The sequence below is a fragment of the Mus musculus genome, chromosome 7 (genome assembly GCF_000001635.26).
Source record: "Mus musculus strain C57BL/6J chromosome 7, GRCm38.p6 C57BL/6J".
NCBI lineage: Eukaryota > Metazoa > Chordata > Mammalia > Rodentia > Muridae > Mus > Mus musculus.
In genome coordinates this window covers 125,860,521-125,886,949 of record NC_000073.6, presented here as the reverse complement: position 1 = coordinate 125,886,949, position 26,429 = coordinate 125,860,521, and the positions used below count along the sequence as shown (strand labels likewise).

Sequence of the window (26,429 nt, the reverse complement as noted above, 5' to 3'; positions counted from 1 at the left end):
CATTTTCCCAGCTCAGAGCCAGGCCCCTCCCCACCTGGGGCATGGGTGGCATCCCCCAGGGGCCTCTTCCCATGGCTCCTGCCTGCTGCTCACTCTTTGACCTCCAGGCTAGCTTGTTCATTCCACTCTCTTCCCACCAGAGTGTTGATATTACCAGCACAGGAGCCTGCTGTCGTTCAGTGGTCGTTGTGTATCCCCCATACAACAGTGAGTCCCCCACAAGGTAGTGCCATGCGTCCACACAGTAGGTCCCCATGAAATTCTGATATCAATTTGGTCCCTATGAGGTCATCAGCATTCTTTCTGTCTTGTAGCAAAGGAACTGGCTCTTGGGACTGTCACTTGGCCCAGGTTACAGGCCTGCTCAACTCTATTCATGCCGATGCTTTTCTGTTTGTCTGATTTTTGATCCAAGGCAGTAGTATTCCAGTCATGCCCGTTGCTAAGAAACACTTGGGGACTCTCATTAAAATATAGGTTGCTGCAAGGCAGGGTAACCCATGCCTGTAAGCCAAGCACAGATGAGAGGCAGAAGGATTACAAGTTTGAGGGCATTCTGGGTGACATAGTTGAGATGTGTGGGATCCAGGCTTGTAAAGTATGATGGCGTGTCTTATTACAGACTCCTAAAGCCTTAAGGATAGGATGAGTGGTCCTCTGAACCTGGTGCAGCCCTGGATTCCCTCTGCAACCATGTGTGTTGCTTACCTTCCTCCAATGACAAGATTGCTGGGCATTCACACCTCCTAAAAGCTTCCCAGGGCTGCCAAGAATCTATTTCACACCTCGTTCCTTCTGCCTGAAATGACCCATCCCTGCCCTCTAACAAGGCAGTAAACAGATTGCAATAGAACCTGGAGCTATTGCAGAGTCCAGCTGCAGAGTCTGGGAATGGCTGCTACCACCCGGTGTCCTGCATCGAGAGCGGCGCATGTCTCCATACGCTACTGTCTGGGGCTGTGAGGTTGAAGGTGAGGATATGTTAGGTTTCCATGTCTGTGACAAAACACTTCACAGAAACAACCTAAGGAAGGAAGGGTCGATTCAGGCTCACACTTTGAGAGGATTCAATCCATGTTTGCTTGGCCCCATTGCTGTGAGCCTTGGTGAGGCAGAACATCATGGGGGGGGAGGGGGGAAGTTGTTCCTTTCGGTGGCCAGACAGCAGAAATCATATGGGGCTAGGCCAACATGCCCTTGAATGGTTCGTGCCAGTGACCCATTTCATTCAAGCCGGCTCCACCTTTCCAGGTTTACCCCGCGCTATAGTTGTACAGATTTATATTTCATCAGTGAATTAACTAGATCCATTAGGTCAGAGCCCTGGTGATGTAATGGTTCTGGAACCCCCTCCATCCCTCCCCACCCCCCAGGCACCCTGATCTCCTAGGCATCTCTCAGTCTAGTGCACTGGCAATTAAGATGTCATAGTGCTTGTGAGACTAGAGTTTCGGGTTCACATCCCAATGGAGACACCTTGGGTAAATTACTTCTCCCAGGTGAGGCCTCGGTCCCTCAGCTATGGACAAGTTCAGCAGCAGGCAGCTCCTGCCTTACTGAGTGCAGATGACAAGAGTTGGTTTCAGGTGACTGGGACAGCTGTAGTAGCGCTGCTGTCATCACTCACAGTCGTGCCTGTCTCTGTCCCCTCCCTGGAAGCATCTAGAAGGCAGACAGTGTTTTCCACGTGTATAACCCAGCAGTCATTATGATGGGGGACATGCTTGATCCAAGGGCTTGGTGGTTCTGGGGAAGATGCATCAGGTAGACTTAAGTATGAGGAAGAGACCAGGGTCAGGGAAGGTTCAGAGGCCCAGGGTCTCAGGCAGAGCAGATAAAGCCACCCTCCTCAGACTGCATCCTCTCCTTCTCAGGTGGGTTCACTTAAGCCTGGTCCTTGTCTCCAGCCCATATCACGTATTCATTTGACAGACATATACCATCAGCATGGGGCCAGTGGCTGGGAGCCTGCTGTGGATCCCAGCAGAGCTGGCCTCTGTCCTAGTGCATCTGAAGGCCCTCCTGCTGCGTAGAGGTGTATGGAGAATTAGGAGCCACACTGATGTTGGGCCATCTAGAGCATTGTAGTGTCACAGACGGACCGGGCCCTTTGGCTAGAGCTGGGCAGATATTATGCGTGTTCATGGTTTGATATCTATTTCAAAAAAAAAAAAAAAAAAAGGTCTGGGTGTGATGGGGCAGGCCTGTAACCCAACACTCAGGAGGCTGAGGCAGGAGGATCATAAGGTTGAAGCTGGCCTCTCAGCACAGTGAGACCCTGTCTCAAAAGCAAACAATAAGGAAGACAATTGAAAGTAATGAAAAATCATCTTTCTAGAGCCTTGCACACATCAAGGCTCTCTAAGCTTAGGGGAGGGAGGGTCTAAGGGGAAATTAAAGCTCCATGTTACCCGCCCTCCCAGGGGGGCTTGAGCCAATTTCTTTCCGACTATGAACCTGTGTTTCCCCATCTGTGGAGAGAGGTGCTGAGCCCAGTCCTATTGAACATTTGCACTTTGTTATTTTGTCATTGTCCAGAGACCAGGTGCTAAGGGGCCTCAGGGCAGGGGCCAGCTGGGCTTTCTGACTCCTGACCTCTATCTGCTCAGGCTCAAAGAGGTGAGGCTGCCTGACAAAAGCCACACAGCTTTAAACTCGTGCATGGGGCCAAGAGGATGGCTCAGCTGGCAAAGTACTCGCCATATAAACATAACGCCTACGGTGGGTACCCAGCACCCTGGTTAAAAAAAAAAAAAAAGAAAACTCCACATCTGGGGTGTGCTTGTGAACTCAGTACTGGGCAAGGACTGGAGAAAAAACTCTGGACTCACTGGCTGCCAGTGTAGAACTGGTGAGCTCCAAGCTCCATGAGAGACACACATGCCCACACTCAAGTATGTACACTCACATATAACACACACATACACACGGGCACACACATACACACACACACACACACACACACATACACTCATGTTTCTGTACCCACCCACCCACACACATCTCCCACATGTGAATACACATGTACACATACTTCCCACACACATCTCCCACATGTGAATACACATACACATGCACCCTTCCACACACACGTCACATAGCTTGTGTGTGACAGAGCACAGAGTTGAATCGAAGTATAGTTTTACCCCCTTAGCCATTGCCAGAAGACGGAGGTGGAGGACAGCTGTACTGTACACACAGGTAGGATAGAGTGGTGGGAGATCACCCCAAGTTTAGCAGCCTCCATTACCTCTTCTTGGCTTCATTTCTTAAGAAAATAGCAGCTTAGGACTTGCTTGGACCAGGCAAAGTGGAGTGGGCTATGGGCTCCCATCTGGGCATGCAGATGGTCCCACCCCAGGTAAGTTGCTCTGAAGGCAGGAGCTCCGGGATGGGGGCAGGATCAGGGAGAGTTCACTGTTTCCCAGGAGAGTACAGGAAAGATGGGGGTGGGGAGTAGTGGGTAGGATAGAGTTACCTCAGAGGGTATTTCTAGCTGGGGGACAGGGTATGTGAACTACAGGACAGAGTCCACAAAGACAGGCTGGAAAACAGTCAGGCAGCACAGGTGGCCTCCCTTGGGTCAAGTCAGGCTTTGTGGCCTATACTGTCGCTGAACATATTTTACAAACTGCAGTTCTCATTAATTAAAGCTGGATGGTTTTATTTTGAAACCCCAGATTTCAGTGTCTTTGAACCTTCTGGAAGATCTGAACTCAGGTTCCCTGTGGTAAATGTCGGTTGGCGGGGAGCAGGCTGGTTCTGTCCCCACTTGTGACATGTGCAGGGCTGAGCTGGATCCTGAATCCGAGCACAAGGCCTCTCTGGCTGATGACGGCCTCCATGAAGAGGCCAGGAGAGAAGGTGGTGGGTGGAGGGCCTTATGGGGCTGATGGGACATAATTCCAAGGGACCTCAGACCTGAATACCTTCTAGGAGGGGGGGAGCCCCAGTCTGTGAAGGGAGCCCCAGTCTGACCCCAGAGCAAGGGGTCAGAAAGCCTCATTTTATCTCTAGGAGTAAGATATATTCTGCCTGATTATCCTTAACACACACGCACTCATGCACACACACACACACACACACACACACACACTTTCTCTGTTCCTTTTTGCAGTTTTGCCTACTGGCTCCTGTGAGAGCAACTACAGTCATTTCTAAATATTCATTTAGAAAAATAAGTCAAACCTTTCTATGCACCAAATATTTGCTTCTCATTAAGGGGAGGGGGGACTCAAACACCTTTATTTCAGCAACAAGCTCATCCAAAGACTGCAACTGTTTTGGTAGCCGGGGCCAAAACAAATGTTCCTCCCCCAAGGCCAAATGATTCCAGAATGTTTGCAAAATGTTTTTCATTCCTTTAAAAATACAGCAAAATGTACAAAGCACTACCATTAAAGAATATTAAAAACAGAAGGGGAGAAAAGCCAAAAGAACAAAATGACACACATCTTGTGCATCTCCCAACTTCTGCATCCAGTGAGCCGTTCTTAGTGGCTGGTCCCATGGGGACAGAGGGGCAGTGAGCTCTCTGTCATGAGAGGTATGCAAGTGCCAGTGGTATGCTCAGAATCTCATCCTGAGGGGTTCTCTCTGAGCTGTCTGACCCTAACGGATGTCGTAGTCACTGGAGCTCAGAGTACAATGTCTCTCGGTGGAGAAGGTTGGAATCAGGAAGTGTTGACCCACCTAGCTCCGTGTGGCTGCCATGCTGGCCCAGCTGCTGATCTGTGGTTGGCCTCTGCCCTTCTTGTGTTATAGGGAGACAGTATTTTGGTCTGGCAGGTGAGACAGGCAGGCTCCCCATCAGGAGGTGGTACGCACTAAGTCTAGAAAGCTCCACTGGACAGCAAGTGTTGGGACACTTAAAGTGGTCCCCAACGAGTGACAGGATTGGTTTAGGCATATCAGAGAAACTTTGAGGATACCTGAGGGAAGATGGGGTAGATCCAAGAACTAATGGGGTACAGGAGGGAGAGTGTGGGACAGGGAGGGCCTTTATGTTCTCAGCTTGCCAGGTCTCTTAAGAGCAGGGCAGTGGGCAGTGTTGGGTGGGGACAACATACTCAAGGTCACCTTGGGTTCACTGATACATACTCACTATTGGGATGGGGCATAAAACCTAGGTGCGTGAGGAGCCTGGCTCTGAGGTGGATGGAAAGGCTAAGAGATGGTAGGGTGAGGGGCTGGTAAGTGGGGGAGAGAGGACTCAGTAAATCTGCTGGGAGAACTGTTGAAGGGGATCTTAAGGGATGTTGATTAGGGTGAGTGACTAGGGATGGGTGGTCAGTCTGATATGTGCTATTGAGCCTGTGGGCACACACACACACACACACACACACACACACACACACGTAGGTGGGCAGACAAGGCAGTGAACTTGTCTGTTGGTGGGTAAGTGCAAGCATTAGAGCCTAGATTACAGGCAGATAGGTAGGTAGGAAGAGGGCTGGTGGGCATGAAGTGGAGTGGAATGGGGTGATGGTCTGTGGGGAATGGGGGGTGGGTGTGTGGGAGGGGCATGAGTGGGTTTGGGTTGTGGGCGAGTGGGCTGGCACTGAGCACTGGCTGCATTTCCATATGCTGGTGAGTCCGTGGGACAGTGGTTTGACAGGAGCAGGTAAAAGCAAGCTGAGGCTGGGCCAGAGGTCAAGGTTGTATGGGTGGAAGAAGGCCACTGTCAGCAGCATCTGCCTTGTCTCTTTCAGGGCACCAGCCACACATGGGAGACTCCTGGCCACGGAGCTCAGCTCACGAGGCAGCAGAGCTAAACCGTCAGTGCTGGGTCCTGGGGCACTGGGTGTGAAGTGGCCCAAGCGCCCCGGCCTTCCTGCCATCATTGGCACGCCCCTCCCACAGGACACGGAAGCCTGGTCTCTGTGCTGTGGACTCAGCTCTCCTGTCGTGGAGACACCAGGCCTAGACTGCCACCACTGCCTGGGTCTCGGGCCCCAGAAGTGGGTCAAGCAGGCCTGAGGGACTGTCCAGGTGGCACAGAGACTCGGAGACAGCAGCCACCACCACACTTAAGAGCCCCACCCAGCTGGAAAGCCAGGAAGAACATGGGCATTGACCACTGGATGCTAGACACCCCACAGCCAGCCACAAAGTCAAGCAGGTGCCCAGAGGGGCAGGGTCCTATGCGGACAGGGAGCAGGGCTTATTGAGGGAGAGGCAGTGTCTGCCTCTGCAGGGGCCACAGAGCAGGCACACAACAGGGGCTCAATAAATGCTTGGTGAATCTGTTCTCTTGTTATGTATGGGCTGGCTCTCCCATCATTACCTTACCCGAGATATAAGCCCTGGGCAGTGAGATCAGCTAGAGTCCAGCCCAGCCTGGGGAAGATCAAGATAGAGACAGGTGGGCAGAGCAAGAGGGGAAGGCCAGGAGCTAGAAGCAGCACATGTGTTTAGGAACTTCAGCAATGTGACACCACCCTGACTCTGAGGGTCCTTTACCCCGTGTCTAGGGCCTCTTTACAGAAAACCTCTGGCTCAGTTGCCTGGAGGAAAAACAATTCCTGTCTTGACTATGAGAGCTTGGGTCCAGAGAGAGAAATTTCTTGCTTGAGACTAGAGATGACATGTGGGACTGTGAGTTTAAACCAGACTTGATCCAAGTTTAGTCTCCCAAGAGCCTAATCCTGCCCTGAAGGATTGGCAGACCGAGGCAGAATGTGGTCCTCTTCTTCATTCATCCACCCATTGCCCATCCATGACTCACGGTCCCACCAGCCAGCCATTTAGCCAACATTTGGCCACCATCATCTACCGCCACTGATCTGTGCATCCATTCATCCAACCATGATCCATCCATTCACCATCCACTCACCCATCATCCATCATCCTGCCCATCCATGTGTCATGACCATTTAACCAACATCCATCCATCCATCCATCCATCTATCCATCCATCCATCCATCCATCCATCCATCCATCCACATGTGGTTCATCCATCTAATCCTTCACCAATTCAGCAGTTTGTAGCCACTCATCACCTATCCAACCATCCATCTATCCAGCCAGCCAGCCAGCATCCATCCATCCATCCACCAACCCTCAATTATCCATTCACCCATGATTCAGCCACCCATTATCCATTGATCACTGTCATTCCTCCCCTTGTCAATCATCCATCCACCCATCTGTGCTTGAGACATTTTCATCATCCAGCTATCTATCTGTGCATCTGTCTGCATACAGGTGTCATCTATTGTGCCCCTACTGTGTGCCACACAGTGTGGCAGGCTCTTGAGATGGAACACTGACACTTCCAGTGAAGCAGACAAGGGATAGAATGGGAGGTGACAGCTCAGTGTATTAGTGCTGGGTGTGGTACCTGCTCTGGAGTCAGACTGCCTAGCATCAGATCCTGTCTCCTCAGCCCCGGTGGCCTTACCCTGTAGATGGGACTCTTCACTGTACCTACCTCTTACAGCTGCTGGGGGTGGGGCCGGTGGTGACAGAGACTGGTGCCTGTGAGCACAGGGAACAGCAGAGTCTAGACCATGGAAAGCACCCTGCCATCATGTCATCGAGGAGAGTTGGGGCCATGGAGCTGAGGCAGTGCCTGTCGGAGACCACCTGAAGGATCGGCGATCAAGGAAATGATAATCCAAGCCATCTCGCCGATGTCAGGTTGTGCAAGGAAGGACAGGACAGGAGAGGGCTTTCAAATGGTCCACGGAGGGATTGGAGGTCTGTGGGGGTGGAACCAGATTGCAGAGAGGACTCAAAGCTTCATTGGAGACCTGTAGCTTATCCTGGGGACAGATGGATGCTCTGGACAGGGTGGGACAGGCCAAAGTGAGGTGTGTAGTCTAGAAAGTCACCACAGCTCCAGGCTAGAGTAGATGATGACGGCGGGACTCCCATGTCCTTGCAGGGCCCTAAGTGTGAGGAGAGTGCTGTAGGTGAGGAATGAGGCCCATGGAGGGCCAGGTAGTTGACTTAGGGGCCCAAGAGGAGGGACTGGCATGGGAGGAGAGGGCTTAAAGTACTGTCCTGTGTTAGGCAGGGCACGAGGGGCAAAGGATGACTCCGTGCTTCTGTATGCAGGCATGCCTGTGCTCAGTCATTCTGAGAGCACCTGTGTTCACACAGTTAGTGACTCTGGGGGAGACAAAGTTGACCTGGCAGAGTCCTGCACAGTTGTGAGGGCACCAGAAGACCAGTATGTGGAGTGGTGGCACTGGCCTTTCACAAGTGGGAGCCACTGGGATGGGGCCTGAGCATGGTCATTGGTCTGGAATCTGACCCTGCCACCAGGAACTTTGTAGGTCTTAATGGTCATCCAGGGGCCCTGTGAAGTTGGTCATGGGCCCCAGGAGGTCTAAGAAATGATTTTAGTTGCAAAACTGCCATCTATTTTAATAGCTGTGTTTATGTAAATGTGTATTAGAAAACTGTGTACGGGCGTGTCCACGCTCCAGATGCAGGCACTGCTGCGTAGAATGAACCACAATAGGCATTTCAGTAAAAAGAGTTGGCTTAAAGAAAAATACTAAATAAATAGTCATGCAAGTGGTCTGTGATTGTGCTATGCGGGTGAGTGGAATGGGGGTTATTGCCAGGAGAGAAGAGAGGGAGGGTGGACATGGAGCCATGAGACATCAGGTCCTCCTGGGAAGCAGTTGGAACCCAGCCGTCTTCCAGTACAGCAGGAAGGCTGCTGGCCAGATAAGAGGAAGCAGCTCCAGACTACTGACATCATGGTCTTACAGTCGCCTTCTTGAGGGCTGTCTTCCTCCTGGGAGCAAATGCCACTGTACTTCCTGCCTGGAGCTACAATCGGGGAAGTGCCACTTGGTCTGGGAGGAGCTACAAACCACCCAGAGTCCTGGGAGTCAAGGGCCAAGCTACATGGGCTCAGCAGCTCTGTTTTACACCCTGAGCTGGTGCATGCCTGTCACTCTTCCCAGGTCTGGACCACATGTGGCCATTGATCTTCAGAAGCTGACCTGGGCCAGACTGACATTCACAGATGCCATGCTAGGAAGTAGACTGTTTCAGTGTTCAGGTCTGGGGATGTGACACAAGTCCCAGGCCTCAGCAGGGGGCCTTCGCAGAGCCTGCAGGCTCCCTGATGCCTTTACCTCACATGACTGTCACCTCCTCTTTCCATGTGCAGAGGGACCCATGGCTGTCTTTCCCTGGCCACAGCTGACGGGCAGGTCCCAGTCACCACTTCTTCCCTGGTTTGTGGCCTTGATGAGTGGTTACCCTGCCACCCCTCGGCCCCCACTGCACCAGGACCTGGTCACATACTCATCTCCCAGGTAATGGAAATGTCAGGTTGATTCATGGGCCTTGGCTGCCAGGCCTGATGAGAAGGCTGGCAGGAGCCGCTGCTACAGAGGAGGGCTGCACGAAGCATCCTCGTGTGCACTTGGACAGGCCTAGGTGGGAATCCTGCCCTGCCTCGGTGTCTGACCCTGTCTGAAAACAAGTCACCCGGAGACCAGAGGACACACACATACAGATCATAGCTGTATACAGAGCTGCCTCAAGGAAACAAGATGGAGAAACATACTAGGGCAGGAGGTTACCCATGTCATCCCTAACAATAAGAAAGCCACTTCAAAGAGCGAGGAGAGCCAGGTGGAAACTATACGGAGCCATTGAAGCCCTCGCTGAAGTATGAGGCAGGAGACACTAGGTAAAGTGTGTGTTATACACACAGCCCATGCAAAAGTCCTGGGGTTGAGAGTCACCCCCACGGTGCTGCAGTGGAACCTAGTGCTTGGAGCTTGGAGTAAGGGCAGGCTGCCCCTGAGCAGACTTCTGGGATGTGATGTGGGAGACCCCAGGACTATGGCACAGATTGGGGTTCTCATGAGGGATGGCAGACATTGATGGGGTCTTTTGGACAGGTAGGGTCAGCACATGCTGCTGTGCTGAGGTTTCCTTTTGTCTGTGTGAGCCTGAGGACAGGGTAAACTGAGGGACTGCATCAGGTCTTGGGGGAGGTAGTGGCCTAGGCATTAGAGTCAGAGAGCTCAGAGGAGGGGTGGTTGGGAGGGTGCCTGGCAGCTGGCCTTGCTGCAGGCTTGCTCTGGACGGGATTCTGGACAGGCGGACACTGGAGGCCACAGAGGTCGGGATTGAAGGATAGGGAAGGGTGTCCCCTACCTCTATGCAAATCAGAATCTGGATGGTGTGTGGGCTGGTGCTCTGGCTCTGGGTACCCTTGTGCTGACTAGTCTGTCAACTTGGTACAAGCTACCGTCATCTGAAGGGAGGGAACCTAAATTGAGAAATTGCCTTCATGAGAGTGTAGGCAAGTCTATAGTGATTGTTGCACAAGGGCTCTGCCCATTATGAGTAAGCAGTACTACCCCTGGACAGGTGGTACTAATTGTATAAGAAAGCAGGCGAGCAAGCCATGAGGAACCAAACAGCACTCCTCCGCGGCCTCTCCATCAGTTCCTGTCTCCAGGTTCCTGCCCAGTTGGAGTTCTTGCCTTGGCTTCTCTCAATGGCCTGTGACTCTGGATGTTGGCTAAATAAGCCCTTTCCTTCACAAGCTGCTTTTGGTCATGATGTCTCATCACAGCAACAGAAACTAAGAAACCCACAACTGCTGGATAGCTAGCTCTACCCCGGCCACTGTGTGTAGCGCTCAGAGCAGTGGTAGTCACTGCCATGAGGAAAAGCCAGTCTTCTGCATTGAGGATTCCACTGTAGACAGACAGGAAGTCACTGCCGGGCTTTGCCTGTCCCCAGAGCTGCACAGCTCCTGTCCCCTGGCCAGTCCTTCTTGGACTACTGTCCACCGAGCTCCCATACTGTCATCTTTGCTTTCCTGGAGGACGGTGGCCTGCTGCTGCCTATGGGTCTGGCTGAGCTGGGAGACTAGGAAGAAGTGGGGGTAGAGGGGTCTGAGAGAGGGAGAGGCCAAGCTGGGGACAGGACTACCCTGGGGTTGTGCCTCCCACCTTCCCTTGCTGAGGAGGGAGCAAGCTGGGTGAAGAGTCTCAGAACTGATAGAAAAGAGCCTGCCACAAAAGACATGGGTAGGAGTGGAGTATAGGGTGGGCATGGCTCTCCGTCCCATTGACGGCTATGAGAAGCGTTTGGAGCCGTCAACTGAAGCTGAACACAGAGGGGCAGCAGGCAGGAGGATGGATGGCTTGTTGCCCTGACAGAATCTCTGTCAGTGTCATACAGCCCCAGGATCCCTGCATCCTGCTTCCAAGTCTGTGCATAATGAAATGATAGTCGCTAGGAGGCTTAGCTGAATGCCTCCTGGATCGATGCACCATGAGACCCAAGGTCTGCACACAGGGGCAACTCTCTGAAGTAGGTACTGCTGCTGTGCAGTCTGGGTAGGATAGCCTGGGTCAGAGCCCAGACTCCACTGAGATAACACAGCAGGGGGAGCCCAGGAGAGGGTGCCTTGGGTTGGGGAATAGAGGATGGTGCACCTGTACTAGAACTCAGGTCTGCCGGCTCTAGAACCATTGCACTGCATGCAATGTGCTGAGGGGAGGCGAGGGCAGCTACAGCAAGTGCGGCCTGTGCCCATCACCCACATTGCCTGGAGGAGGGCCTCAGATAAGCTGGCTCCTATTGCAATTGTTGTTGTTACAATGAAATAAGGCTCCAAGAGCTGCCCTTATGCTGGGGCTGAGGGCCAACCAGTTTCCAGAGAGGCCTAGAGCCCACACGTGCGTGGTGTTAGGAGCATGCAACACCTGTGATTCGGGACACAGCCCTGGGCTTGTACAAGCTCCCTGGCCTGTGCAGGTCCTCAGGCTGGGGCCTCCCTATGAACACTGTTGCTATAGCTCTGATCCTTCACATGAGCTCCCTGCCTTGACCTCTTGGCTGTGAAGGACATGAAAGCCATCAGAAGGAGCCACGGGGACATCTGGAGAACATCACCCTGGCCATTTCTACTGCCAGCCTCTCTCACAGCCAGGCACTTTATATGTAACATGGATGAAATGGTTTAAGGTGTCTGTTTACATGGTGGCAGGTGGATTCCAGGAAGAAGAGGAGTCTAAGGGCACGTTCCCACCTGCAGGCAATGCAGGCTCAGTTCAGAGGGGCCACGTCCTGAATGTTCAGCAAGCTTCAAATGTACCCTGGCTTTGGGATGGACAACACGGGCTTCCCCTGGCTGACAACATCCAGTGTACCACACTCTATTCTTAATAACATCTTTTATTGATTTTGTAAGAAAAATAGACATTTGTTTGAGAGTTAATGCTTCTGCCAGTGCCTTCCCTCTGAGAGTGCATGGAGCATATGCTTATAAACACCGACCAAGTATTTGGAGGAGCACATCAAGGTCAGTCTTGGGTGCTCCAGAAAAATCTACCTGCGCTCCCCCCCCCCGCCCCACCCCCAGGAGAAGCTGGACTCCTGTTAGAGCAGAGGCCCTGGCTTCCTCCGCAGAGTTGGTTTGATGGCTCTCCTGGGAGGTGTGCGGCTCATCTGGGATTGGAGAAGCCAGGGGTGGGGAGGGGGCCCTAGAGGCTACAGAGATGATGGATTCTCATCAGAGAAGCAATCCTATCTGCATGTCAGCTGGCTCCGAATTAAAACATCTGTACAGCTGCTGGGTGTTGCTGCTTAAAAGCGCTTGTGTTTCTTGGTAGTATCAGAATGTACTGAGTTCGGCACCATGGCACCGCCCCACTGGGCCCCGAGCCAGGAAAATAACAGATTAATATTTGGAACCAGAAATTACCAACTACTGGGAGACTGATTAGGTTGCTGATCTGAGCTTGTTCCATAGATGTACACACAGGTATGGGGCTCTGGACTGCAGGGCGAAGAGGTAGGGCTGAGCCTAGGCCCTCCCAGCTCTGACTTGCAGGTAGGGGTGTGTGTGTGTGTGTGTGTGTGATATAGGGGCTAAGGGCAGGTTTCAGCACTCACTGCAGCTCACTTCCTCTCCTCAGCAGGACACATGCCCTTGACCCATCCTGAATCAGGTTTGAACAGAGGACAGAGGCTACCTAGGACTCACCCCATCAGGCCTCCAAAGGCACTGGATAGAGGAGGAGCAGCTGGCTCCTCAGCAGTGGCCTCTCTGCAGCTCCGTTGCCCTTAGTGAGGAGGGCTGTGTAGTGGAGGACCATGGGCTCCATGGTCATGGTACTGAGATCTGAGCCTGGGTCAGGGGCTGCCTAGGACTTGGATGCCAGAGGCCCTGCTCTTATAGACCTCACAGGGGAGGCACAGAGAGGAATCAGGTATCCCTGGCTCCCAGCAGCTAGCCCCATGTGGCAGGAGACAGCTATCCTGTTCTTGACCCTTTCATCTGACCCCTATAGCTCCTGGGGCTGTGATTCAAGTCCCTTGTCCCTCCATGCTCTTCCAGCCCTTGGGGTCCCAGCTGGCCAACCCTGAAGTGTGAAGGACATGGGTACTGTTCAGGGCTGGTGATAGAGCCTAGCCAGCTCGAAGAGGCTCTCCCTCCTGCTCCAGTCAGCACCGCCAACGCCTTGAGGTCTCCTTCTCACGTATGCAGGTTTTAGGGCGTAAGGCTGTGGAAACGGGGCACAGGAAGTATGAGTTACACTGCCCTTGAGAACAACTATATACCTGGCTGGCCATTCAGATAGGCAGAGACCTGGCTAGCCTAAGCTCTGAGCACCCTGCCTAACCTATCTCATGCATTAAGTGGGCTCTATCATGCCATCCCCAGGGCCTTTGCCTATATTACCAGATGTCCTTTAGGACTCAGCTCACATGCTACCTGGCCCAGGGAGCCCTCCACTTGGTGTCCCCACAGGGTGCCTTGCCTTCTCTCCTGGCCACAGGGAAGCCTGTAGCCAGAAGCTGCTTGTCGCTCTGGGACAAGAGTGAAGGGAAAGAGGTTTAGGTAGGCAGGGCAAGGCCAGTGCACTCAGCTTCCTCTCCACCTAGACCAAGCCTCTGACAGGGATGCCCAGGGCAGAGACATCACCCACCTGGGTCAGCAGTGCCTGGCTTCCTCCTCGAGGTAGTGATGACCTGGTTTTCATTCATCATTTGTATGTCCTGGTCTTCCTCCGGCTTACTACAAGAGGGAAGACAGAAGGCTCATCAGCCTCCAGACCACATCCCTGCCATCCATCTTCATTAGGGCTGGTCAGGGGCATACCTGATGATGGCGTGTTTCTCCTGGTGACAGAAGTCAGTGTCCTCAGCAAAAAGGATGGTGTGGTGGGGCACGGTAGGCTCACACGTGGGCAGGATGCCCCCAACCAGGTGGCTCACCATGGCAAGGATGCCGTTGTACACAAGCAGGTCATCCACCAGCAGCTGAGACAGAGTGGGCCCCGCCCCAGTGAGCCCCGCCCCCCGCACGCGCCCCGCCTCCCACACGCGCCCCAACCCCAAGCTCCTCTGAAGTGTGGGCAGCTTGGGCTGCAGACTGGGAAGTTGAGGCTCCGGGACTTTCCCAGCACTGGGTGACCAAGTGTAGAGACGGAGGCAGACTGAGTCTGCAGCCCCCACAACTTCTGCTCTCTCCACCTGACCACCCAGTCATTTTCCAAGGCCATGTGATTCTAGAGGGAGCCCTGAAAGCAACACCAAGGCCAGGGCCAAGTTCAGGGGTTGCTTTGGATCATTTCCAGGCCATTTCCCTGCTCAAGGTTCTGACTGGGGATAGAGACCAAACTGCAGCAATGATAACTGGCCAGCCTAATTTCCAGCAAGCACAAGATCTCCCACACCAGCTAGTGAGGACTCACGCCAAACTCCTTCACTCCTCGTTGAGGCGTTTTCGTGTAATTCCACAGTTTGATCATTGACACAGTGGTGGGCAGGTCGAAAATGACATACACTCGGTTCACCTGTCAGAGAGCAAGGCTAATTAAAGCGGCTGTGTTTGGAAACAGCTGTGGGCAGGGCCAGACATCGGGGCAGGGAGCTGGGCCCCAGGTGCCAGCCGCAGCACTCTGCATGTGGGAAGCCTGGAGTTCTGTGGCTTCTCTTCTCCTCAGAGCCCATTTTGAGTCAAGTCACGTGTAGTTGCGTTTAGAATAAACTGCTGAGCTGGCTCTGGGAGGGCCTGCTGCCTCCTGCCGCTGTGGCCCTCATTTAAATACTGGTGGAGAATTGAGAGCAGCCCTGCCTCAGGTCAAACCCAGGGACAGTTCCCACCTGCAGAGGCCAGGAGCTGCTTCCCTGGCCGACTCATTTGTCCTTTCCCAGGGTCACAGAGAAAAAGCTGGAGTCCTGTGACCAGAACCATGGCTTCTTCTAGCCCATGACTGCTGGGGAATTACAGAGTAACTAGCACTCAGCCCCAGATTAGCAGCAGCCTCAACATCACAAGGGGGCCACTTGGAAGGCAAATAAAGAACTAAGTGTGAATGGGCCCAGCCTGCAGCATGCAGTGGCCTGCAAACAGTGCTGGCTGGGTGGAGTCTTTCTGCTCAGACCCTTAGCCTTCCACTAGGAGAGTGGCAGCAGCCAGAGGACAGCAGTGAACTCCTGCTTTAGGCTGGGGTCTGAGGGCCTCAGGACGGTGTAACCCTTTGTAACAGGGGACCGACCCGCCTGAGGAGTTAGCCCTGGGGTCTATGAGAGTTGTTCCCTCCTCCATGTGGAAAATGTCCATCTTATACTCAGTTACACAAGCAGGGCAGGATCCCACCATGCTCTGAAAACAGGCTCTGGCTCTGAGGTGGAGGGTGCTGACGGCATACCCTCTCCTCGACCTCCCTGCCTGCTCTCCAGGATGGTGGGTCAGGCCTGCTGCAGGGTTGAGAGCTGGAAAAGCAGTCAGCGTAAGGATGGATGGCATGGCCGACTGGGGCTATGGGAGGGCAAGGTGGCCACACTGTGGCTGTGGGTAGTGATGTAAGGAGCAGAGACAGGCCAAGGAGAGGGGGAAAATGAAGGATGCCAGGGTGGAGTGGGCTGAAGAGGGCCTTGACACACAGAGGCAGCAAGATGCACATGAGGCCAGTGGATCCCTGTCCTCCAGCACCTGTACAGAGACTCCTGACTTCAGGGTTCCTGGAGCCCCTCACACATCTGGTGTCTGGTGCCTTTTTGGGTAAAGTCCATGCAGAGAGAGAATGGACAGTAAGCCTGGAAGGACTATACCCACAGCTGTTAGCCACAGCTGGTACCTCTCTGATGGTCCCCAAGTGTTTCAGCTGTCACTGGGCCCAACGGCAGGTGCCCGTCCAACCCCAGGGCCAGGTACCCACCAGGCCAGGCAGGATGGGGGCCAACCACATGTGCCTGCCATCGCTGGTGTCGTTGACTTGGTCGATAAGCTTGTCAGGGGTTCTCACATCCCCGCAAACACCCTCTAGCGCATTCACACTGTCTGGGAAGGCAGCAATATCTGAGGTGGAGGTTAAGCTGTCATAACCCAAACTCATATGCTGTGCACAGTGTGTTACCCTCAAGTGTGTTAAGCTGTCAGCAGTGTGTGTCAGGAGATGCTGGGCTGGTGCCCTATACTTTAGCAGTCTGGGAAATGACAGTGAAAATAAATGCATTCTAAGAAAATGGGGTTGTGGCCAAGGAGACACATCTATGTGGGGCTAAGGGGTCAAGTTCAAAGTCAGAGGCCCACAGGTGAGCTAGCTGGACATAAGGGCTTTGCAGAAGCACAGAGAGAGGTGATGGTGCTGCCACTGCTCTGAAGCACGGGTTGCACCCAACTTGGGCAGGCAGGTGTGACTCTGGCAGGTCATGACCTTGTCAAGTCTGCCGCCCCGCCCCAACAGGAGCTGACTAGAGAAGAGACCTCAACATGCACGCGCAGAGTCTGGGTCCTGCTCTGTCACCATGACAGGCAAGCCATTGGACCCCACTGATCTTGTCACCTCACCTGAAATGAAGCAAATATGTCTCTAAGATGGACAGGAGAGCCTCAGAGGATAGTGGCTATGAGCCCTCTTGGTGATGTCAGTGGACCTTTTAGTTCCAGGAGTCATTCATTCACTAAGTTATGAGGAAGACAATAGTTCCAGAGACTCCAGGCACTCACAGAATGCTCTGGGGCCATGCCTTTCTCTACCTGAAGATCTAGAGATCACATGCTCAAGGATGCTGATGATAAGCAGGTGACACAGAAGACAGGCAGAGACTTCAGAGCTTTACAACTGGGCTGTGTGACTCAGGCAAACAACCTCTCTGTCTCAAGTCCCTCCCCTGGACAATTAAGATTCTAGAATGTTTTGTTCACAAGATTTCTGTGGGGTTCATGGGATAAATGCTGGCTAGCAGTGCCTGGTACAGAAGCAGCCCTCCAGGAAGCATTGAGTTTAAGGGCTGTTAGATAACAGCTCCTGGAGTCAGCGCTGAGGTGAACTGTAAAAGGCATCCATGGGTCCTCTGGTTTAGTCACGGTCATTTCACATGACTGAGGGCCTTGTACTGCCATGTCTCAGGTTAAGTTCCAGAGGCTGGCATTTAAAAATATCAGTCACCAACTATTTCAGAACCCTATGGGCTAACCGACAAGCTCCAGCATGGCACACTGTGAGCAAAGGTTCTAGTTAATGTACTTTTCTCACTGAGTTCTCCTGCAGACTTCAGAGCCTTAGAACACCACCAGCTGTCTGTGACCTCTGAGAAGGCCTGTGGTAGGCAGGAATCTCCCACACTCTCAACCACAGGACTCTGGTCTGAAGAGAACCAGATGTAGTGGCCTTGGCTATTGTGGCTAGGAACAGCTTGAAGGGCCAAGGGGCATCCCTCCATATCGTCATCACCATCAGCAGTAGCACCAGCCTGACCATCGATCGCCCCATATCATAACTACCATAACTATCACCACCACCACCATCAGTATCAGTTCTTTCCTTTTGTTTTTGCATTTCAGGACAAGGTCTCACTAACTAGTCCAGGCTGGCCTCAAACTCACAGAGATCCGCCTGCTTCTGCCTCCTAAGTGCTAGGATTAAAGGCATGCGCCACCATGTCTGACCTTCATAGTCTTTTGAAATAGGGCCTTGCTATGTAGCTCAGGCTGCCCTTAAAATTGCACTGGCAATTTGCCTTACATAGGCAAGACTCTTCCTGCCCCCACCTCCTAAGTGCTAGAATTATAGGCTTGGGAGCCTGCACCCATCTCCAGAAGCATCCTCCTCCTGCAGTGCCAGCTCCTGCTCCTGGCAGAAAGGATACTGTTCTGGGACAATGGGATCCTCTCCCCATGCTCGTCATACAGCTCCAGCCCTGTGAGGCCGATGTAGTAGGGATCGCCCCAGCTGGACAGCAGCTGGAACTGGAAAATGACTGTGGGTGGGATTAAGGAAGAGAAGCTGTTTTCTGGAGAAGAAAGCCACAGTGGTAGATGCCATGGGCTCTTCTTGTTTGTTGATGGAAGAGTCTCTCCCAGAGATGGATGTCTGTCAAAAGGAGCACAGCATCACACTTGCCACCCACCTACCCTGGGCCCTGGGAGGGGACAGGAAGGAACAGGAATGCTAGGAGCAGACCATATAGACAGTTGGTGCTGGGACCACTCCCATCTCAGCCTCAGTTTCCCTGGTTATGAACTAACTCCTCCCTGTCTTCCAAGGTCCTGGGAATGAGCATGTTGGAGTAGGGAGAGCCTCCGGTCTGGCTGCAGCAGAATGATTCCTATGGACAGGCACCATGTGCGCAAGGCAACCCCTGCCCCACCCCAGAGCAGGAGTGGAAGTCATGAGTGCCCAGACCACCCCAGGCAGTCACAGGCAAGCAGCTGCTTCCTTCTGGACCTGGACACCTCCATACAGGCAGAGGCAAGCTATCTGGCTTCTCTGACTTGTTTCTTTTAATTCTAGCTTTCTTTCCATTTTTCTTTTTCTTCTCTTCTCTTCTCTTCTCTTCTCTTCTCTTCTCTTCTCTTCTCTTCTCTTCTCTCTCTCTCTCTCTCTCTCTCTCTCTCTCTCTCTCTCCCTCTCTCTCTCTCCTTCATTACTTCCTTCTTTTCTTTTCTTTCAAGAGACAGGGTCTTATTATGTAGTCAGGAATTGTCTGGGACTCATGATCCTCCTGCCTCCACCATGCCTGCCTCCTGTGCTTTAGTTTTCATGGCTGGGAGGTGAGGCCGCCTTGTGGCCTGCTCCAGGGCTGGCTGATGCTTTGCTGGCCATGCAATGAGATCACACCAGAAGGGGGGGGGGTGTGCTCTTGCTAATTCTGTCCCTGCCATATTTCTGGGTCATCTGTCTCTTTTCTAGCCCTCCTCAGCTGGGTCTTTTGTGCCACTTCCACAACTCCAGTCTTCCAAGGGGGAGATAGGTCCCATGCTGCTACTATGACCTAGTGACACCTTCATTAGGCGGGCACTCCGGCCGCCAGGCTCTGGGAGAAGGATACAGCCACAGGGCATGAGTGGGGCCTCGTAGTCCATGCTGGCTCGCTCCAGGCTCTTTGCATCTAGTCTGGAAAGAGACCAAAACAGCACCATGAACCCTTCTGCTCCAGAGTCACTGAGAGACACTCCACATGCAGATACAGTAGCCCAGGGGAGATGTAGTGTATCCATGGGGCAGTGGAGGACCTAGCTCTTTTTTATTACAGACCCTTGTAAGCCTTAGAGTACCTAAAAGTGGGGACTTGTTTAACTTAGACAGAGGTGCAGACACCTGGACAGAGTGATGAAGCCACTGTGCAAGCCAGGCAGCTAGCAGGTACTTGAACGGGATGTGCCTCTGGGATCTCTCTTTTGACCACATGCCTAAAGAGCAACAGAAGCTGCGAATCTGAGGGCTAGGTGCTGGTGATGGGGCAGGGTGCCTGACAGGCCATTTGGATGGGCAGAAATCTGAGGAGGCCTCTCCTAGCAGTCAAACTGGGTATAGTAAAGCCCCGAGAGTGTAGGCAGGATGGGGATGCAGAAGAGAAAGGGCACAAAGGGGAAGCCCTGAGCACTACTGACTTCATGATCCCCAGTCCAGGCCTCAGTTTCCTTTTCTTAAAAAATGGGTATAAAAAAAATCACTGCTTTCAAGTATAGACTCTAAGAGACAGGAAGATCTCTGGGACTTTGAGGCCAGCCTAATCTACATAGTGAGTTCTAGGCTAGTCAGGGTTACAGAGTGAGATCCTATCTCAGGAAAGACAACAATAAAACCCCCCAACCAAACTCAAAACCAAAACCCAAGTGCAGACTCAAAAGCATGGGCCATAGTGGCTCTAGAAGAGACAACCACCGCTCTGCCCTCTCCTCCTTGGGCTCCTATAGCTCTTTTCTATAGACCTCCTTGGGCTGTCCTGAGCAAGGACCTGTTACAATTTGCCCCTGGGGAGTGAGCTCTTTTGCTTCACTATTGTGGATTTTGGTGCTCAGGTTTGCCGGCAAACCTCACTTGGCTTATACTTTGGTGCTGGAGCAGTCTCCAGGACACCCCGGCAAACCCAAGTGAGAGCTTTTCATCTGCTCTGCTCTTAGGACGCTGGCTGGAAGCAACCAGAGGTGTTTCTGGACATGTGTGACTGCGGCTCCATCCCTGAGGGTGCTCACACAGAGGGTGCTGGTGGGCCAGACCCAACTCCCTCACCTCCTGGTGGGTGCTGGTGGTAGCCGGGTCTGTAGGTAGTCCCCAAAAAGGATTTCTTGTGCAAAATCAAAGTGACAGTTGCCAGGCCCCTTTCGGATGAGAAAGCCTTCTGCAGGAGACACGCACAGGCCATCCAGGGACACATGAGCGATTTTGACCTGGTAAAGGAGACATAGGAAAGCCGGCCATGCCTGAGTTCCCGTGACAATCACATTCCATCCTGAGCACCACCTCTACCACCAGTGCTGTGCAGGCCTCCAGCCTCTCTCCACTTCCTTCCTCACCTGTGAGATGGGCGAAGGCTCCATCTTCCTGCTCTCAGCACTGCTAAGTCCTGTCTGGGTGCAGAGCAGAGACCCAGCTGCTGCTCCTCACAGCCTCAGCGCTGACAGGCAGGCACTGTGCTTACTGAGAGCTTACTGAACACACATGCACACGTGTGAGCACACTCGTGAGCATGCGCATACACGCACACACACACAACTTGTATGCATGTTCATGTGCACACACACACACATGCATATCCTGCCCAGGCAGGAATCCTCTAGCCATGCAGCTGGGATCTGCCAACAAACTGCAAAGACCTACAAGCCTTCTGAGGCCATTTTCCATCCCTGCCTTTCCACCAGCAATTGAAAGAGTGTGGGCTTCATGCTTGACAGACCAGACTCTAGCTGTGTTGCCCCCCAAGAGAATGGCAGCCCTTTCCAGCCTTCTGTAGAACACTGAGAGGTGGGGCGGGAGAGGCAGGGTGAGAGCCCGATGAAATGGGGTGCACACACAAGCCTACCAGACAACACCCCACCCTCCCCAGCGTTCAGTGGACACCAGGCCTGCAGCTGACACACAAGCCTGGACAGTGTGGGAAGGGCACCCACAGTCACAGGAAAAAAAGCTCTGCGATTCCCCCAGGCTGCCCCGGGCTGTAAGGAAGTGCGGCCTGCTCTCTCCCTGGATGTCAGCCCTTCCCTCCACCCCGAAGGTTCTGGAGGATTTATGCTCCTCTCCAGCACCCACACCAGCCATTCATCATGCTGCCTCTCTGACAGTGGACTCCGCTCTGCCCGGCTTACCCCTCGGTAGGTGTCCTCGGGAGATTTATTGTAGTTCCAGAGACGCAGGCCAGCAATGCTTTGGGCTCTGTCAAAGTGGATCATAACCACATGGTCCAACCCAGGGGAAAAGGGGATCAGCCACATGTGCTCATCCTCGGTGGTGATGTTCATGCCATCGATTAACCTGCAGGCAAGGAGGGCAGGTCAGCAAGACAGTGGGAGGCCTCCAGGAAGCCTGCTTCCCTCACCCAGCTATGTCCTGGAAGGTGGGAGAGCAGTGAAGTCAAGCAATACTTAAGAAGGGGTAAAAACAGTGTGTGATAAAGAAGGTGCCGAGAGACACTAGTCCTCAACTGTTCAACAGAGACAGCTGTGACCTCCTTGGGACTCCCTCTGCCTAGTGACCCCAGGGTGAGACACTTTGCTAAGCATTATTATTCTGTGTGTCAGGGAGGCTGAATGTAGAAGTAAGCTCATCACAGGGCTGTGATGCAGGTACCCTAGGATGTGCTGTGGTTAACGGCATGAGATAGTGTGGCGTGGCCAGGCAGGCAGACCACAGGAAGCAGGGACCAGCTGCAGGCTGGGTGCCCTGGGGTGGGGGTGGGGTCTCCTCTCTGTTGTCCAGATGATCTGCACGATGTAGAGGCAGTTTGGCAGAAGTGAATCCCTTCTGTCTTGGTAAACATGAGGAAACCTGGCAGACCCAGGCCAGGAACCAGTGCCACAAGAGGCTTGATCGTGATGAGCTAAACCTGCTTGGTAGCCACAGGTCTGAGTGCCCCAGGGAAACCCCAGCCAGCAGGAGGGGCTTCCAAACCAGTTATCTCTCAGCCCCTCTGCATCTATCTCTGCCTCAGCCTCTTCAGCCTGGACTCAGCCTTTGTCCTCTGTTGTGGCATGGCCACTTGAAGACCCAGACTCAGAAATAATCAGCCCCCAACCCCAAACACACACACTCCATCCTTGGACCCTAGGGATCTTGAGGGCGACTATACTGTGAGCAACTCTGGCTGTGGCCACAATTCCCATATCTAAAATCAACTTTTCCTCTTACCATTTGATAGTTGGAGGTTTAGAATAAATCTAAGTGTTCATCCATGGAGGTAAAGCGTTCTCTCTCCTGTGCTCTAAAAGGCTGTTATTAAATTGATGGATGGTGTGTCTTACAGTTGCTGGCATGTTAAAACTGAGGAAATTCAGCAGGCTGAGCCTGCTGTTTGTGAAGGAAGCTGGCTGCTGCAGACTGCTGGTTCCTTCCAGAGCAATCACTTCTATCTTGGGGACTGGCTGCCAGCAAAACTGTTGCAGAGTTTTGGGAGAGGGGACACTGGAGGTAGATAGTAGACAGGCTGGTGGCAAAAGAAGTCTCCTCCTTTGCAGTCACCTCCTGGCTCTGCCCATGAGAGACTCAGCAGCAATAAGTCTCTCATGCGTAGATTGGGGTCTCTAAATGCTATGGACACCATCCCGGCCCTGTCATTGCAGGGATATTATGGTACAGACCAGGTCAGGCAAAAGAGGCAAGAAGAGCCTGGGCCATCCTGTCATAGTCAAAGGCTGGGGAGGGGCAGTCAGTAGTAGAATGCTTGCCCTTCCTGCAAAGGGGCTCTGGTTTCTAGCCCCAGAACTTCAAACAAATACCACTACATATTGCAAACGAATACATAAGTGAGCACAGGTACTCCCAGAATCTGAGATCACCAACAGGGAGAAAAGAAGGCTTCAGGTCAAGCCTCATGCCCAGCAGCAGAGGGCCAACAGAAAAGGTACTTAATATCATCTTTGGAGGTTCTTTGTCTCATGTTTTGTCAGGACATTTTTAAAAGCCTTACAGGTCCTTTGCATTATGGCTCCCAGTTTTGTTCTTTTACAGGATTCCTGTGTGTACAAATGTGTGTCTCTGTGTTTGTATAACATTCTTATGCTTTTTCTTTGGCCCTTTTCTTCTGTTTGTTTTGTTCTATTCCCATTTGTTTGTTTTTGTATTACTATCTCACTTATTATTATTCCTTAGATCCCTGTTTGTTTTTTAACGAGACAGAAAGGGTGTGGGTCCTGAAGAGAAGGAAGGAAGAGAAGAAGTAGGAGGAGTTGGGAGTGGGAAGCCATAATCAGAATGTGGTGAATGAAAAACATCTTTTTGTTTTTGTTTTTGTTTTTGTTTTTGTTTTTCAAGACAGGATTTCTCTGTGTAGCTTTGGCTGTCCTGGAACTTGCTAAGTAAACCAGTTGGCCTTGAACTCAGAAATCTGCCTGCCTCTGCCTCCTGAGTATTGGGATTAAAGGCATAAAACACCACATCTGACTGAAAAATCTTTCAATAAAAGAAAAATAGAAAAACAAACAGAAAAGAAGAGATGAGTTGGTGGTAACTTCTATACTCCCAGCACTGAGACTGAAGGAGGAGGAGCTTGAACTTGAAGTCCTGTGGGTTCACACAGAGACCCTGCCTTAAGAAAACCAGAACCTTGGAGGCAGGGCGTGCTCCAGAGTGAAGAGAGCTTACAGACTGGGAGCCATGAGGTGTGGATGCTCCAGAGTGAAGAGAGCTTACAAAATGGGAAAAATGTTTGTCAGCAACAGATGGCAGGATTAAAGAGAAGAGACCAAAATGGCCAATAAGTATTTGGAAAAAAAAAACAACCCTCATAATTCCTAAGGATCAGGGAAAACTGCTTTGAAAACCCATCTCACCCCATCAAGACCACAAATGACAACCAATGCTAGAGGATACAGGGAACGAGGAACCCTCACTCCTGCTGTTAGGAGTCATACGAATCATTATGGATGGTTTCAACTGCCCCCCCCAATAGCTCTACCATATGTACAGCTGAAAGTCTCCTGTACATCAGCACAGCACGAGATGTTTGCACACTCATGCTTACTGCTCTGCTACAACAACAGAGGCAGGACGTGGACTGAGTCTAGGTGTCCATCAATAGATGGTAAAGAATTGTGTTCTATACATGTAAAGGAATCTTATGCATCCATAAAGAAAAATGCAACCATAAGGTATTTGCAGGAAAATGGATGCAACTAGAAAGTTAAGAGAAACAAACCAGACTCAGCCTTCCTTGTCTATATGTCTTCTAGCTTATGGAGCCTAAACCTTAAATCATATATGAATGCGTACCTGTGTATTTATTTTAAAGAGTTAGAAAGGGTTTCACTGGAGGGAAGGAAGGTTCCTCAGATGGGGACAGAAGCATAATAGACTATACTTAAACCATGGCAGCAGTCATGGCTTAACTGGAGAAGAAAGGAGGCGAATGGAAGGAAGGGGGGGAGGGGCAGTGAGGACAAAGTGTGATGATGTGGGTATGAAGGTGCCTTAATGAAACCCATTTCTTTGTAGTCTAACCTAAAATATAAAAATAAACGAAAGAAGGAAGGAAAAATGAAAGAAAGCTCACTGAAGCTCGAGCGCTTCTCAGACAATAAACAGCACACTTTATTACTGGATCTTAGCTTAAGTACACAAACAGTAAGGGGCTATCTGGTGGCTCAGGTATCACTACCCACAGATCTAGGTGTGACAAGGACATTGAGGGTGTTCCTGGTCAGAAATTTACACAGCAATGCTTAAGGATGACATTAAGATTGGGCTAGAGGCCGCTGGGATGATCTGGGGGCGTTGGTCAAGTAGGTGATGGAGCAGTCAAACTGGGCAGGTGTGGGTGTCTTCTGCAGCTGGCCAGAGGTAGCTTATAGGGTCAGTCTAGGTCTGCCAGCTGACCTGCCAGGATCTACAGCTCACGGTGACCCCAAGCAGTCAGTGCCAGCAGGACTCAAGGCCACAGTGAAGGGACATCTTAAAGGGACAAAGAGGACACAGCCAAGACAAGGGGCTACAATGTGACCACTCTACTTTCAACCTGTAGTCATGGGGGTTACTATCATCGTTCTATGGATAAAGAAACTGAGGCAGAGGAGATGCCCAACTCAGCAGTTAAGTGCTGTGTTGGCATATCCCATAGCCTATGTCTAAATATTAACTCCACTTAACCAGTCTGGGCACTTTTGGCCACCTTCTGACTTCAGCTTGTTTCTCTGTACATAGGGACAACAATAACGAGTCCTAGTGCATGCTGTGGCTTTCATGGATGTCTGCAATCTACTAGCAGCTCAGTGTCTGGCCCTTACCATTCCAATGTGGCACTTGCTCTATTGGTTATTCTTGTTGTCCTCACTGTTATAATCATGAGGTTTGGAAATTTAAGGCAGAGAGCTTTGAACTCCCATCCTTCAACTGTCCTTGCCTCTAATTAAGTCACAGAGCTGTTTAGATAGGAGGCCAAGTGCTAGTCATGATGAATGACAGATGTCTGTGGATGGATACTATAAAAAGCTTGCCCATTCACCTGGCCATGGCCTCTGGAATGTGCAGGAAGCAGAGCAGCCATAGGGGCCAACACAGACTTTATCACTTTCAAGTTTGTGAAGGGGTAAGGCCTAGGGCAGGTATGTGCAAGCAGAGCGGGTCACAAGGTGGACAGACTATGCTGAGTGAGGCCCTCACTGAGGCCAGTGTGATATCACAGCAGGCAGCATCTGCAGAAACACCAGCCTGACTTCTTCTCCTGACTGTCCTGTAACAGGGGTCACTTGTGCAAAGGGTCAGGTTTACTTCTTTTGGCCACATGCTGTCCCAGGCAGTATCTGATGTGCCTGATGCATGTCTCTAGACCCCAACTGCCACAGTCAAGCTTCTAATACTTACTTGTCCAGGGTCCGTGAGTCATCGTTGTACTCGGGCAGGTCATTTAAGTCCCTGGGAGAGGCAGAGAGCTGGTGTGGTTGAATGGGCAAGGCCTCGCCGTCCTTGCCTACTACTTCTAGGCCAGTGAGTCCTATGTAGTGCAGGTCCCCCCAGGAGGCTGTCAAGTTTAGTCGGAGGCCTGTGAG

At 52.1% G+C, this 26,429-nt stretch overlaps 2 protein-coding genes across 12 annotated transcripts in view; one reads left to right on the top strand and one right to left on the bottom strand.

Moving 5' to 3' along the window:
• Window positions 1-8,538, top strand: part of Gsg1l (GSG1-like) — a 204,346-nt gene extending 195,808 nt beyond the window's left edge. For 2 of the 4 annotated variants that reach the window (XM_030242625.1, XM_030242626.1), the window contains exon 8: window positions 5,712-8,538. In XM_030242625.1, the coding sequence (XP_030098485.1) occupies window positions 5,712-5,809 (98 nt within the window). In that variant the 3' untranslated portion in view covers window positions 5,810-8,538. The remainder of the gene's footprint in view (window positions 1-5,711) is intronic. The other 2 variants (NM_001358885.1, NM_001101488.1) reach the window with 1 other exon arrangement.
• A 3,616-nt stretch (window positions 8,539-12,154) lies between these two features.
• D430042O09Rik (RIKEN cDNA D430042O09 gene) overlaps window positions 12,155-26,429 on the bottom strand; it is a 166,941-nt gene continuing 152,666 nt past the window's right edge. For 4 of the 8 annotated variants that reach the window (XM_030242515.1, XM_011241771.3, XM_006507718.2 and 1 more), the window contains 10 exons: window positions 26,245-26,422; window positions 21,540-21,705; window positions 20,467-20,624; window positions 19,283-19,347; window positions 18,101-18,211; window positions 16,168-16,307; window positions 14,698-14,799; window positions 14,103-14,263; window positions 13,930-14,018; window positions 12,157-13,503 (listed from right to left, as the gene is read on the bottom strand). In XM_030242515.1, the coding sequence (XP_030098375.1) occupies window positions 13,445-13,503; window positions 13,930-14,018; window positions 14,103-14,263; window positions 14,698-14,799; window positions 16,168-16,307; window positions 18,101-18,211; window positions 19,283-19,347; window positions 20,467-20,624; window positions 21,540-21,705; window positions 26,245-26,422 (1,229 nt within the window). In that variant the 3' untranslated portion in view covers window positions 12,157-13,444. Of the gene's footprint in view, window positions 13,504-13,929; window positions 14,019-14,102; window positions 14,264-14,697; window positions 14,800-16,167; window positions 16,308-18,100; window positions 18,212-19,282; window positions 19,348-20,466; window positions 20,625-21,539; window positions 21,706-24,951; window positions 25,336-26,244; window positions 26,423-26,429 lie in introns of those variants that run through there. The other 4 variants (NM_001081022.2, NM_001358287.1, XM_017322207.1 and 1 more) reach the window with 2 other exon arrangements.